General features: G+C 34.8%; 1 protein-coding gene across 1 annotated transcript in view; it reads right to left on the reverse strand.

Annotated features, from left to right (window-relative positions):
- The window catches only part of AKAP6 (A-kinase anchoring protein 6), a 214800-nt gene that overhangs the window by 44772 nt on the left and 153496 nt on the right, over window positions 1-16532 (reverse strand). Inside the window, exons 9-10 of the mRNA XM_053946534.1 lie at window positions 4436-4582; window positions 757-981 (exon numbers count right to left, since the gene is read on the reverse strand). Coding sequence (XP_053802509.1) covers window positions 757-981; window positions 4436-4582 — 372 coding nt within the window. The remainder of the gene's footprint in view (window positions 1-756; window positions 982-4435; window positions 4583-16532) is intronic.

Here is a 16532-nt window from a genome sequence, read left to right on the forward strand (position 1 = left end):
ACTTATGGGGAATGGAACAAAACATGCAACCTCCATTAAGTCAGTTGCAAAGCTGAACACTGGCCTTGAGTTGAAAGAGTTTATCATCTGAATAAAGCATTGTGACTACAATCTTTTCCCTCTTTTTTATAAATCTTCAGGCTTAGGCTTAGTATGTGGCCTAGATTAATGCAAATCTCATAGTGTATATGTCTTTTCCACATATCTAGTCACGACAACCTTGAATGTTTTCTCATGTATGCTAAATTTAGCTCACTGTAATTGTTACCTCAGACAGGTTGTTCTTGACTCATATGTGCAAAGATATAGGTTATTAAACTGATGATCACACAAGACCTTAATTACCTTATGCTGAGAGTGAAATTCAGAGTGAAGCTTTCTGTGACAAAATTCAGCTGCTTCTTTTTTTTGCCCCTCCCCATTTCAGGGAGGTTGGAAATAGATCATCTTTAGGGTCTCCTCCAACCCAAACCATTCTATGATTCTATGTTTTATAGTGAGGTAGAAGGAAAGAATACAATTGCTTTTACAATCGTGGTGCAATTAGCCCTCTAAAGACCTCTTTTGCAGAAAATATTTATAAAATAAATATTATTGTAAGGATCAATAAGATAAACATGAGTGAACACATAAATGAAGATGAAAATATATAATTAAATATATACATGCATTGCATTATGTTATGGAAAAGATAAATATTTTATACCACCATAAAGAAGAGTTTCTCTACAAAAGCTACAATAGTTTTTTTATTACCTTAAAATATTGCAGTTGTTTCTCAGCATTCATTGTTCCTTCATTTTCTTGTCTCAGACAGGAATTGAAGATGAAAAGCTCTGTATCTCTCAGCCACCCTTTCAGCTCTTTGATCCTGACCTCCAGCTGCCTTACCAGGCTGCCGCTTTCAGGCGAGAGCAGGTCACGTGGACCTAACCCACTGTGCCCTACCATTGTGTCTTGGATCTTCTCTCCTAGGGTTTTCTAATGCATCAGATAAAAAAAAACATAGATTAGTCTCATGTACCAAAACATATACAGGTTAATGTGCAACAAGAAGAATCTGTTAAATGACTAGAGATGTGGTTTTAATAATTATGACTAATATAAATCAATTTCATTCTTTGTTTCCTTGTTTCAATACATTTCAGTTTTCCTACCCTTGTTTCTCACTTATGCTGCTCTCTCTGGGTCACTGACTTTGCTAGAAGGATTATAAGTTAGTGTTTACTACGAGTAATTAAGGACAGAGGAGTCAAAATTCTTCATAACTTTGTAAACTAGTTACTCTACAGAATTTTTCTGTGGCTTTAGATACTTATGGCTGAGAGTATAAGATCAGTATAAAATCAGTATATACCAGTATATAACTAGTATAAGAGTTACAGGTTTCTAGGCAGCAACAGAAAATATGACAATCACTGAGTTCACCACACTCCTCTTCAAGGTACCATTTAAATTTTTGGAGAAACACTGAGATATTTTTTGAGGTATGAATTGTTAGGTTATAATTTTCATTCATGAAGCCCTGAGGCTGTATAGAAGAACAATTAGGTCACAAAAGCTGGTTTGTTTTTAAAAGTGGTTGAACTCATTCAGACACCAAAAATCCTCACTGTTCCTGAACATAAGGCCAATTTTTTAGGCGACCAAATTAGAATTTAAGTTCTCTGTGTTAAGCATCCACTTTGAGATAATGGACCAGACTAAACATTCGTCTGTTACTGCTAATGAAACTAATTTACTCCAGCTTTTCAAAGTAGTATTTCTAATAACAGAATCACTGAATAACATTTTGATAGTGGATGCCGGGTGCTTAATGAATATTCTGAAGAGGACAGGGATAGAAAGTTACTTTCCTTTTCAGTATTTTGAAAGGCAATCCTTTAACATCAGTAGAGAAACATGCTGTTGCCTGCTTCTCCTATGCCAAGCAGTATTTTATCTGACCTGTAAGAGGCTGTCAGGCTGACACTTATAAGCACTAGATCTGTGTTACTGGTTGTAGAATATTGAATATACACTGACACATCCAATAACCTTTTAAACTGATAATTAGTGTGGTTAATTGTTGTAACATGAAGATACAGTTTTAGGTGACCCAGTATGTCTGTCTGTTGGAAGTGCATGCTATAAAAGTTACTGGAATATAATTTATAACAATTAAATTAGCTTCCAAAAATAAGCTTTAAAACCCAAATAAAATTAGAGCAACAGATATTAATCTGCTATGTGGCATTCTGTAAATCATGTCTTTAGGAGATCATAACTGAAAACATGCTTTCTTGGCAACACCCTTCTATTTTCATGGTGCAAATATTGATAATTTGAAGACCCTCAGTGGAATCCAGCACTAGCTATTGTTTTTATGCTGCAACAAAAGTAGCAGCAGGAGGTGAAATCAATGCCCTTGGAGGGTAGGGTCACAAAAAAGAATTTATTGCCACTTTTTTGTTCTGGAACAGTTTGCAATCATAAATTCTTCATAAACAGAATACTTCAGAGAATGGTCCGTCTTCATAAATATACGACAGAGGACATCAATTTCATTTAATTCACAATTTGTGTCAGCACAGCAGATGCCAATGCCTGCCTTGATAGGGTTGTTTAATATGCAATTGAGACAGAGTAATATTCAGCACAGGGGACAAAATTTCACAGATTAAACTGTACGCACCACTGACATTTCATTCTAATGTATTTCCATTCCACAGTGTTCACCTTAGATGAAAGTAATATTAAAAACCATATCCCTCTATTTTGCCATTGTTAGAAGTTAAAATCCTTGTCTTTAATTTTTTTCATGCCAATTAAAATGTAATCATGCCAATTAAAACAGTATGTCTAGTGCTGTTAGTTTCTGCAGAGGTTTTTATTAAATTAAACAAAACTCTATCAAACTCTGCTTATTATTCATGAAACTGCATTTAGCAGAAACACTGTAATAGTTATATTTTATTTTTCTGTAAATGCGGAAATTAATGGCAAAACTTAATATGGAGGTATATTTTGATTTTAACATACTGAGAAGCAAAGGGCTTCAAATTTTTTTAATACAATTTTCCTAGATTTTAAGAATTATGATCTTATTTCATAGTTTTATATCCTACCAGCTTTAATCAGTGCCACTGAATTAAGCTGATTAAATACACTGAAATTCATAAATGTAAGGTTTACATCTGAAATTATTTTAAAAATAAAAGTTGTCATGATCACATGCAAAAGATTGGGTTAGTAAGTCCTTTCAAAATCAGTAAATTTATTAACAATCAAACAAGTTCAAAATGCTTATGGTGATGCTGCAGATTAAAATTAAACGTAATAAGCTCACTGGTCATAAGGCAAATTTTAACATTTTCTGACAATTTGCACATTTAGAGAATCAAGTGATTAGAAGCAACTCTGCTTAACTAAAAAAGCCCCACCCTCTGAAATGGCTATTGCATTACCATATCATCTAAAGTGACACAAGTCCGTATTTAAAATGCTGTTGGCAGACTGCATGTATATCTTACTCATAATATATTAGAAATATTTTTTTAAACTAGGATAATAGCATGCAAAATTATGCAATGTAACTGTATTGCTAATATCACACATCTATAATTAATCATTTAAAGTAATTTATAAATTTATCTTACCCTTGATTTGAAGTGAAGGCAATTAAAGAGAGAAGTGGATGGAAAAATATATAGTTTGACCTCTCTCTCTCAGCTGTTTTACAACAATAGGACAATAGTGTCTCCTGCACAGTGCCATCACCGGTCTCTGGGTAACACAATCCCTATATTGCTTTTTTTGCCAGATTCTTGTATCTCACTCTTTGGCTGAGACCCAGCCCATCATAGCGTGAAATGAATTACATGAAACTTTTTTGGCTTTTGTCAAAAGTGAGATGAATACAGCAGCATGAAACATATCCTGGCTGTATTCTCAGATTCAGGTATGCAGATTTGTACTGAATCTGTATATTTGTTTTTGAGCCATCAGTGTGACCTGAAATATGCAGTGACAACCCCACTTTTCATCTTAAAGGTATAGTAAATAGTTAAACAGTAGATGCCTCTAACATGTACCTTCAGAATAAATTCTATTAACATTCACTCAAGCATGACAGTCAGTGTATATCAGATATACTGCATTATAGTTGACTTGGTGCATACCCATAATACACAGCATATTTTACTTACATTTTTTATGTATTAAAGAACTAAAATTATTAAAGTCAGACAGGAGACAAGCATGGAATAAAAAAAAATCAACAGAAGAGTAAAAGGCTATGGAGTTTTTATAATAGAATGAGTAGTTTGTTTGAAATATACATGGTGGATTGAAAGAGAGAGATATTTGTGCTCCAAATTAGAAATCAGACAGACAGTGTACTTCAACACACAAAAATGTACACATAACACACAAACAGTAATAAAAATGCAAATACCCCAAGCAGTTCCCATTTTTCATTAATTGAATCCACTTTTTCAAGGAGATCGTTTGGTAGTAAAACACCACTTTTCTTCAGAGCTTCCACCTTACTAAGCAGTTCCATCTTTTTTGGGTGTCTGATTGACATTTCTACATTGTATCTCTAAAATAAAAAGAAATGTATAGTATTAGCTGCTGTAGAGAGTTTTCTCCATAAAAAAATAAACTTTAATTGTATGCACCCGGTTATGATCATGCTCCATCTGACATTTTCTCATTTTATTTTTTTTAAGCATACAATCTTCTCATAACATATCATAAGAGATTTGGGTACCAAGCACATAGAGTTCTGGGTGGCACATCTATGCAGGTGGTTAGCAATTGATTACACATAGTAATATTCACTCTCTCACAATATTCACTTGTACAATAATATCCACTAACACTCTCCCATCAGAATCTCAATCTGCCTTTGTCTCATTCAGGTTAGTGGTATCTTATTTTTAAAATATGCTACTTCAGCAAGTAACACTGAGGTACTTCATGGATAACAAACCAAAATGAAACAAAAAACCGCAAGGAAATAATTTCATACTTATGTTTCCTCTAGAGCTTATTTATTCTCTCTCCAATTGTGGTTTCTGTGTCACACATGGGCCTGAAAATGTGACAGTTTGACCTTCAAAAAACAATTAGAAATAGTTCCCCTAAAACACAATACCAGTTACTTGATTTTTATTGCATCAACCAACAGGAACAGTGAACCGGCCCACAAATTAGAATAGCCACAATGTGAATACAGTCCAATAGTTTCTTCAAGTTGAAAATACCTTCTATTTTTGCTCTGTTATTTATTGTTAAAAAAAAAAAGAAAAAAAAAAAGAACAGAGAAAACAGGTATAAAACTGGAAGCTTCTTTCAGAAATTCTTTCATTGGGCTTTCTAAATATTTAGGTCTATATTATTTACATAGTCTATAAAAATGTGCTCTAATATACAGACAAACTAGAAAATAAATATTTTTCGTAAAACTCTATTCTCTGAAAACCTGACTTGACCATTACGTATAATGGCTACTACAGTGGTTAATTATGTTTTCATAGTTGGTACAGTAAATTAAAAAAAAAAAAATAACACATAGGCATCCACATATACATACACTCCATATAGTTAAGCTAATTAAGTGTGAAAAGACTCATTGAAATGGAATTTCTGATATGGCCAAAAATGTGCCTTTTATTGAAAGAAGAGAGTTCAGCACATATACTTGCAAAGGTGTTTACAAGACTTACATAAATTATGCAAAGCTATTAGAAAATTGCTTCCTAAACATTAAGCTTTCTTTGCTTCAAATTCAGTCAAGAAAACTGCTATTGCAGCTCATACTGAAAATGTTAATAACTGGGCTAAATATAAAAAACGAAACCAAAATTAGGAATGTTTAAAACATGGGTGCCTTTACCAGATCCAAGAGCATGCTCTGTAGGAAAACAAAGCAAAAATACAATTGCAGACAGCTTAAAGAAAATAATAAAGGTGTGAAATCACTGTTTCAGCTAACAGGTTCTCAGCATTTCCATGCATATGTTTGCATATTGTTAGTTTCATATTTTAATCTCTCATTTACACAACACATGCACATCATTTGTATTATGTAAACTTCAGCAAATATTAGTCATTTGTGGATCATAGAGCAAACGTTTTAAATGAGGTGATTTAAACCATTTCTCATTATTAATGAACACTGATCAGGTGTCTGCATATCCAAAATTGCATGAATATGCATGGTAAAACCCAAGGAATTGTTTATAGAGAACTTGCCTTTTGACACTCGCTGTGCTGTGGCTGAGGTTTGAGATGTGTACAACTGTAGGCAGTACCTACCAGGTTGGGCTAGGGCTGGACCCCAAGAGGCAGCACCATTTTATTCCACTGATGTGTTCAACAAGTATGATTCCTGGTCCTGTTTTATTGCCTTCTCGGTTAGAATGGCTGCTGGAGGAGATTACAATCTTCTTTATGTAATCTGATTTCTATTTAAAGATGATATAGCCGAAAAGGATTTGCATAATTATTTCCATAAGTACATGTAATATCAAAGGAAATCCAGAGTCCAATTTGCTAGGCACTGAAACCCAGTACGTGCGACTCCCTTTCTTTTGTCAAGTGAATTAATAGACTGAGGGAGTCCTCTAGCTGTGTGTCACTGGTGCAGGCACAGCCAGTGCAGCTCATCACCTGCTCCAGGCTGGCACTGGCTGCTGCCTGGGCTGGGGATGTTCCTGGGCAGTGCAGGACTGATGATGAAATAAAACACACTGCATGTTTCACAACTACAATTCTCTTGTTAACTTAGAAACAGAAAACATTTCATTTAATTTTAGACTAGATAAAATAATTCAGTGCTGCATAATCCAAACAGTGTGACAGATGTTATAAAAGGTTATTACATTAAAAACTAAATAAGCTAGATTTTATGTGTTGTCTTTGTCACTGTGTAACCTACTGTATAAACAAGCATGACGAAATTGCTGATTGATAGAAAATGCATTATACAGTAACAGTAAAAGATGAGAGATTTCAGTTGATTATCAGATGTATTGGTATATGACTGAGAGTCAGTATTGTTTACTTCTGGATATTTAACATGCAGTGCATATTTTAAGTTAAGGGAAGAGCTTAATGCACAGGAGGTATAGTTTGAGAACTGATAGCATGAGATGCTATTGCTAATGCTATTCTTTAATCCATTAAACACCTACACTCTGAGCAGTTGCATGGAAAAAATTAGCTACTAGCTCTATCAGTGCTGCACAACCCTAGTCTGGTAGGATTACTTAATCCTGTGGTGAGAAGATAATTTAATCTTCAGATTTATTCTTTCCTCAGCTTTAAGTGAGCAAAGACTGCTCTATTGTGACAGTCTGTGGATGTTATTATATAGATTACTGTTTAATAGTCAAAAATGAGATTAAGGAAGTTAAGGTCACAGGTTTCTTACAATAACCACAATAATAAATAAATGGGTAATATTTAATTTCCCACAACACCTGCCATATAAACTTGGAAAAAAAAACCCAAAACAAAACTGTACTGGAAAAATTGCAAAATATTTACAGCAAGATTAGCTGTGTGCATGTCTGCCTGGTTTTGTGTTCCTGAGGACGCTCAAAAAAAATCCAAAACATTGTTACGTAAGTTACAGAATTTGGCCTTTTATTCCTTCTCTCTTTATACGATCAATACTTCTCGAAGCACAAAGAAAGTAGTTAAAATAAATGCAGTACCATTTATCCATGAAGAAGTTTGGCAAAAATATTTAAACCAAAAGAAGTTGAATTCCAAAACAAAGCAAGTTAAAGCCTTATTTTCCCTGATAAAAACATTCTAAGAAATCCAGGCAGGCTGATTGAGACACATTTTTCAACACTTTATGCTAAACTGTGTCTTTTTTTCTCTTTTTTAATTTTCTTTAAAAAATTATATAAAACATTTTTTGTGTGAAAAATCACACCCGAAAATTCTGTCCAAATAGAGACTGGAACAATGCCTTGTAACAGTGTTAATTGTCACCATGGAAACCAGAAGAATAAGCCATTTTGAAACTGGTATAGAAGGCACACATTGAGCAACTCAAGCATTTTTCAGCCTCCCTCGGTGTTAAGGAACAAGATGCCTAGTCACTGAGAGGTCAGAGAAAGAAATCATCATGAAAGGTTCGTAGATGTGCACTGTCTGGTAAACAATAAAAAAATCTGTACATAGTTAACAACTCTGTAAGACTGCGCACTGCATCTTTCAGAAAGAGAAACACCACAAAAAGATGATCAGGAGATCAGCAGATTCCACCCCTTGAGCAAAACTTTAGGGCAATATTATGCGAACCTTGCCCCTAAAGCTCCCTGGGAATTCTGTTGTTGTAATAAAACTTCAGAAGAGAAAAGGGAAAAAAAAAAAAAGCCTGCATGATGGAATTCAAAATAATGCTCTAAAAGCACACAGAGAGATTAAGACATCCATTGTAAGACTTTTGTATGGTGCTTCTGTTGGTTATAGTGAAAAGAGACCAGACATACTGAACACACAGTGGAGCTATGGCTACAAAGTACAGAAGAATTAAGCCAATGAACTTTCTCCATTACTGGAATAAGGGTGTGCTATTTGTAGATGTTCTGCATTCCATCATTCACATGCTAACAAAGTATCTTCAGTCACATGGCACTGTAGGATATACAACTGAGATCGGAACTGACTGACCCCCAACCTTAGTTTTACCTGCATTGAAATTCTAAATTTTAAAGATTTGCCTTTTGGGGTGGTTTAACTGTGGCAGATACCAATAAATACAGACATATAACCTCAGTGTCTGCATGTGCATGTACAGTCAGCAGTGGCTCACATTTGCAAAATATACTGCATGCATAAAATTGAGTAAGTAATATTCTGCAAGCAAATTCACCAAATATGTAAAATAAATATATACATATATATATATACATATATACACATACACATATACACACACACATATATATATATATGCATGCATAGCAATATTTGTCCATCATCTCTTCACACACATTCTCACTTTGCTTTCTGGATAATGTTTGCACTCTTCATGCTAGGCTTCATGGTGGCCCCTTAGGAAGCCCATGCCTAATGCCATTCAGTGGTGAACAAAGACTCTTTTTATTCTAAAGTCCAGGGTCCAAAGCTCAGCTGTATACAAGCAAAGTGAAGGAATCTGCTAGAGGCCAGCCTACCCTTCACAATAGCTCTTAATGCTTCTACCTTTTTGGTACTGTCAGTGTGAAACATTTTAGACACTGTCCAGGAGCTTAGTTATATTTCTTACGTTGTCAATAGCAGTAGAACCTCTGGACAACATTCAAGATCTGGGCAGTGTGATCTGTCTAGATGAAAAGCAGTTTCTGTTTCTTGCAAACTTCATGTATTTCTGCATTAGCAATTTATGGCAAATAATTGCATAGAGAAATTATAAAGACTCCTACAATTGTCCTTGTAAATTAATAATAGGCTTTCTTGATTGGGATAAATTTGCTGCTGAGCCTTTGGAAAAATTAAAAAGTGCAATGTCATTTAAAATTGCCAGAACTCACAGAGCAAATTACATCTGAGGTTAAGAATCAGTTTTTCCTCTTCTAGTTTATTCCATTTGCATGATCTGGAAATCATATTACATTGGCTATGTATTGTTAATTGGACATAGATTGCATTATCTTTGATATAAATCAAACTACAAATATTAAAATGAATTGCAAATTCTGTAATAGAAGATCATAAAACAATCTTTTTTAAGTATCTCCCATTAATAATTTAATTCCAATTATATCACTCGGAAAACTCAAGAAGGAGAGTGCTAACTTATTTCCATTTGCCTTTTTCCCCTACAAATAAGCACAACAGCACAATATGTATTTGTGTGAGAGTGCATGTGCATATGGGCGCACGCCTATAAGACAAAACAAATCTTAGCACTTTTGTCTTAAACCCCTACAGACACCTTAGGTTTTTCTGCTTCAGAAACTAGCAAATGCAGATTACACGTCTGCTATGCATTTCCTTCTGTGGCAGCTTGAGAAATAAACACATTGAAAGAAATATTAAGCAACTTCATGAGCTGAATTTTGCCTACATTAAAAAAATATGCAGTTGGTATTCATTGTTCTGTCTTTTTTTTTAAGAAAAGTGATCCAAACACTTTAAATTTTACTATATATATAATATCTTTTTGAAGACTTTGTGTGCCCTTTAATGAATTTATATTAAATATTTAATACTGTTTAGGGCATATCCACTACTACCAAAAACAGTTATATTCCCAGCAGTCCCACTGTTTCAGGCAGAGGGCTTGATTGATCCTCCTAGCCTGAATTGAGTAGAATGAAAAGAAGCAGTTGGAAAATAGCTGCAATCATTTAATGCAGATGACCTCTGACAGGCTCACAGCTCTTCTATCTGAACAGAAATTTGCATGGGGTCTCTGTGCAGAGGAACAATGTAACCTAAATGGTAGACAATCTTTATTCTAATGAAGTGGGTGTCAAGGTCAATGTAAAACTGCAATGATAAATGGTGCACCACTAGGCAAGAGAAGTTGCATAGGCATTGTAGTGCTTTCACATTAATTGAAGGCTGAAATGCACCGAGTGAAAGCACAAGACTCTCTTTTCACCATAATGTGTTAATGCACAAATGTTTAAATGTTTTATTCAAGCCCCTAGCCTGTTGGCACAAATCTTATTGCAAACAAAAATACAATAGTTGGCCAATAACCAGAAAAATAGAACTTTTTATTAGCTTGCCTTATTTCTTGAATCCCTAACAACTTCCACAATCTACTTAGAGTACCAAAAGAATAACAAGTCTCCAGACACCTAATGTAATTCCCATGATCCTTTTTCTATTTAGGATATCTGTCTTTAATTAGTTCCAAACAAGCAAGCCTTTAGACAAGTCTTCATTAGATACCATTCCCAATGAACTAACTGTGAGAAGAAAAGTCATGCTTCAATATTATTATTTCCTAGATTTCAAGTTTTCTTTTAGTATATAGTTAACATCTCCAGGTGCCTTTTGTTCTCTCAAAGAATTAGACCAGTAAAACTGGGTTTTGTAATGCAAAGAGTTGTGTGCCTAGAGTGGGGACTAAACTACAATCTGTTATTGTGGCTTTGTCAAAACTGCAATACAACTATAATTATAGTACTTCATCAGTCGATCAAGCAATTTGTGGAAGGCAGTACATTTTGTCTTATAAAAATGAGGAGGACAGTAAGCTGCTTTTTAAAATCCTGAGCTGCTTAAGCTTGTTAAGGGTATATTGTTTGCTAATACACTCATTAGCAGCCAGGCATTTTAACTTCATCAATTAAACAGGAAATGGTGTTGCACCATTAGTTTCACAAAATGCTAAAAAACAGATAGCAGTCTACAGTTAAGAATTTTAGAAATTCTATTTTAACCTGCAAACCGCATTATACATTTCAAACTATTTTTATGCAGCGACATATACATGGGGAGTGTGCGGGTCTGTCTGTGCATGAATGTAGGTGGTGAAAGCCCTGCAGATAGTTGTGAAGCTAATTATATACATACACACACATACACCCACTTAAAATTTCCTAAGTCCCCTAAGGATTGCTGCTGAAGCACAACGTCATTTCTTGACACCGATGAACATTTACTCATTTGAGTAATCCCAAGGATGACAGAAGTTTATTCCTGTGAACAACTAGCAGTTCTCCTGGATAACAGGTTCACAGAATAGATGACAATTTTTGAGTATTTATCAGCCTTTATAGTTTTAGGCTCTTCTGTGCAAATAGGCATTAACAATATGATTAGAGATATTAGACGAGGAGCTATAGTTTGTTATTAAAGAGGATCTGCAGTGTTTTTAGTTTCTGGGGATCTGTGAGTGGCACATACTATACAATGCCATTTCTATTTTACAACTAGCCTGAGCAAGGGAGTTTTCCATATGGAAATCAGTCTTCAGGATACTGCAATTCAAAGAATAAACTCCAGTGGAGGGGTGGGGGCGGGGGATGGGAGAATTATAGTGTAAAGGGAAAAAAAAAAAAAAAAAAACAAAAAAAAAACCCACGTTAGTGATGAAACTGTTTAAAAAACTGTACAGCTTCATCTGTGTGTGATTTGTCAGGTCTGAAGCTTTGACGTGCCCAAGGGGCAGACCCCAGCGGGGCGCAGGCTGCAGAGCTAAATAGCTGTGAAAGAAGTCTTAATGTAGGATGGAATTCAAACTAACCTTGACATGACCTCGGGAAAAATATGCAAAAAGTAAAATGAATGCACTCTGCAAGATACATCCTAATTTTGTGGCCGAGCTGGTTAGTTTCACAAACATAACTGGGACTTTAAAAGCAAAATAAAATGCAAGGAAAAAGGGGAAACTTCAGAATTCAGAGTAAAAACTCAAGCAGGCATGGTGTGTTGCTGTGGAGGCATATGAATCATTTGGAAACAATCCAAATAAAAACCAACACCGAACAATATTGTTGTCAGCTTGTCTATTCAGGAAAATTGTTTTTTTAGGTTGAATATAAATGACACAAAGCCAAGATTACATCATTGCATTACAAAGTCTGTTGTGGCTTTTAGCCGAACAAGCCCCAAGGATCTACTGGCTGATGGCAGTAATTCAGTAAGAAGTTTAAAAGGCTTGGTTGTTTTGGGTTTTTTTTTCTTTTTTTTAAAGCTTCATTACTCTAAATATAGTGGAATTTTGCTCAAATAGTGATTATTTAAATTTTTTAAAGCCACATCCCTGAGTTTGTTCTGCAAGCTTACTACTTTATACAAACAATAAAAATTTGAGTGGGTATATTAAGCCTTGATTTGGCTTTATTATGCCTTTGGCCTGTCTTGCACAGTGTTCAGTTAAGCAGGAAGACATCCACCTTAATATAGCACCAACAACTGGCTTATTCACTAGATATATGGAAATTGTAATTGAGTGTCAACTTGCGTTGAAATTCAATCCCGTTACCTTCAGAATGCAATTTTGTAGCAATAGCAGTTATTTGCTATACTATTAACCAGTTTTTAAACATAATTAAATTCCGAGAACACATAGCCAAAATACAGTCATTTCAAATCATATGGCGAGGGTAATCCAGTACCAGGCGTGTAAGAGCCCACTAGATCCAAGCTGGCCACCCACCTACAAATAAAGGCAAACCCTGGCAGACACATTAGAACATGGTGCCACTGCACAGGTTATAGCACACTTCAGGTGAGGCCACAGAGTTGGTACACTTCATGTTTAACAACCCATCAATCTTGTAAACTATGTGTTTTACTGGGATCTTTGCTTTATGAAGGAATTTCTGCAATTGGTCTTGCACTGATAGCAACAATGCTGTTGGTTTTGATTAGGTTTTTGTACCTTGCACCAGAGGTGGGACTTCTGGCACAGACAAATACAGATGCAACCAAAAGACATGCTTAACATGTTAGACATTGATTTAGCTAAATTTACATGTATGTAGTTGCCTGGAGAATTGATATTATTTTTTTTTAAATGGTGCTCCTTAGAAATTAATAGCTACTATACTGTTGGGTTAATGCTCAGTTTTTTGAGGGAAAAAAATCCCCACAGAGTAAGGGAGATTCCAAACTACTGGTATATTACTACAGTTAGTCCATTATCAAGCAGAAAATGCAATTCAAGGTGAAATAAAAGTTTGGCCTGGAAACAAAAAAGGTGTAGTTGCAGCTCCATCCTTGGCTGGATATTCTTGAAATATTATACTGATACACTGTTACATTTACATTTTTACAAACTAAAATACAACATTGTAAGATTATGGAGATTTTTTGGAGATATTCAAAGAAAATAATTTATAACCTGTTATCTTCTCTTCTGCTAAGCTGTGCCTGCTGTTGCAGTATGCATGAAACATAAAATTGGAACTTCTCTACACACAGATTTAATTCCAAATGCACCTACTATTGTCAGGCTGTACGTTACAGGCATCATTCTGTTTTGAAATGGATGTTCTTGTGCATCTATCTTTCAGCGACTGGCTCTTCTGAAGCCCTTATTCCTTTGTTACCCTGCTAGATTGCTAATGGTGATCAGTAATATCCTTCCATGAGAGAAGCTTGACTGAAAATCTACAAATAAATTATTCACTCTTCCAGCAACACTACTGGGATGTGTTTGGGGTAGAATATCTCTGGATCCTCATCTTACCTATTTGCTATATTTTTTCATGGGAGAAGAGGATCCCAGCTGGAAAAATATCCAAATGGAATTTGAAGCTCCTCTGATCAACAGAGGCAGAACTCAGTCTCCACCAAGGCACAGGTAATTCCACAAAGATCAGTACACACACCGCTTCAGGCACAGTGGCTTTAGTAATGCAAATAACTAGACCTTGTCAACTGTGAGGAAAGAAAGTCATCTGTGGCCTGTGACAACAGCCCTACAGTCTTCACAGGCTGGTGAGAGACCTCAAGTCAAGGTCAGAAAAACTCTCCATCTAGCTTGCTCAGTCTCCAATCTCAGAACATGTTGATCTCAATTCCCACTACCTGTAGTATCTAGAGTAACAACATTATTTTTAAAGTAATTGAACTTTTTCCTACACAACAGAACTTACAAATATTTGACTGCCCATCCAAGTGCTGATTGGAAAGGGCGCTGACAGCAGATTTCTCAATTTGCCCTACAGTTATAATGAAAAATGTTATTTTTATTTTAAATGTATATCCTGTACTTAATATGTATTAAAGAAAACGAAAGCTATAGTTTTTACAATGTGCTGTTTGAATTTTTCCTTATAATGTCCCTTGTGTTGTCCCTTGTCCTTATAATGTCAAAGTTGGGACATGCACCAGGGTCCATGAGAAGATGCTAAAAGATCTCCACTATATAAAACACAGGCACATGCTGCAATTCCCGTTACAGCAATACCATTTCAGTGATATCAAAACTATTGCAAACCACATTAAAAAGTAAGTCTTATAGTTAACTGCTTATGATCATCTGCAGGGAGCCATACTCTGAACTTTTCAAGAGACACAGCAAATAATAGTGATTCTCTTTCCAGTACACATTAATGTTACTAAAAGAAAAGGAGAAATTTGGCACCCTACCCCCCCAACCTTATCAGTATTTACAATGAAATAATCTCATTATAGAAGAAGTTTATAAGTTGTTAAGAACTCAGTATTTCATTTCTAATATTATTCTAGGAAAAAACATAGTACTTTTGTACAAAAGAAAAAATATTCTCAATTTGGAATGTTATTTTTATGATCAAATACAAAGTGCTCTCAAGAGCAAATCTATAACAGAACTGCTGACACAGCCTAAAGTATGGCTGTGTGAATGTTGCAGAAAAAGCTATTTCAGAAAACATTTTTAGCAATAGGAGAAGTCTAACTTTGTTTAAACCTGAATTTTTTTTTTTTTTTAACAATATCAAGTAATGTTAACAGCATGCTGAAAATGTTAAGGCTAAGTGTACAGTGTCAAAATAGATTGAATCTCTCTGAAAACTGGAAATTCAAGCTTTTTAAACATAATCCAGATGTTTGGCTTTTAATCATATTTCAAGAAAGAGGAAACTTATGCAATACAAAATTCATACATGCATATTTCATTAGTGTCTTTCCTATCACTGAATTAAAAATTTCTAACATATGTTTTCCTGAAACAGATAATGTTTTAAATTAGAAGAGTTGGCAAGAAGTTGTACACCTCACAAATGTCACTGGAATATTTTAAATTAAAATAAAATATTTCATTTTTTATGTTATTAACAGCTTTGATAGCAAAGGCTATAGCAGTGATCATTTTTGGCCTTATCAATAGGAAGTTCAATAGTCCCTGAAACAAACTAAGCATTTAAAGATGACTGAACAGCAAGAACCAAGGACTAGACTTCTTCAGAATACCTGAGACTGATAACACCGTGACAGACCTGCGAGTATTTAACACAGATGCTTTTCATCTTCTTCATTGGTGATCAAAATAGGACAATGCTGTTTCCTCAGCAAAAACCAGACAATCCTGAAGGTGATAGAACTTTTTCCAAGATATATTTCAATTCTAGAACATTAACAACACCACTACATTTGCTGAATAATATTTTAAAAACTCTATCACAGTAACCATTGTTTCTAAAAGCTAATATAAATGATAAAAGCTAATATAAATGATAAATTGTACGATTTTTTTTAACCTCCAGAGTCTTAGAAAATTAGACTCTGAGTTCATTTGTAAAAATGGAATTTCTGAATGTAATAATATTTTAATATTTTAAATAATTTAAGACAGACAAAACTGAAGCAATAAATATGAGAGGAACTATCACACATATAACAGGAAAAGAGAAAAAGAGAAAAAATTCCTGCCTCTGGCTACCTGCATGAGGCAGTGGGCTTGCTCTCTAAGACCCCTGTATCTTGCAAGGAGCATGTGAAGTGTGCTTGTAAGCCACCACAAGCAGAAATAGGCCCCTGTTATACTTTGATGTGATGGAATGAGATGTGACTGTGGACTTCAATTCTGTGTAGGAATGTTGGAAACTAAATGCAGGACATGCTGAAAGTGTCTT

This window comes from Vidua chalybeata, chromosome 6 (assembly GCF_026979565.1).
Source record: "Vidua chalybeata isolate OUT-0048 chromosome 6, bVidCha1 merged haplotype, whole genome shotgun sequence".
Taxonomy (NCBI): Eukaryota; Metazoa; Chordata; class Aves; order Passeriformes; family Viduidae; genus Vidua; species Vidua chalybeata.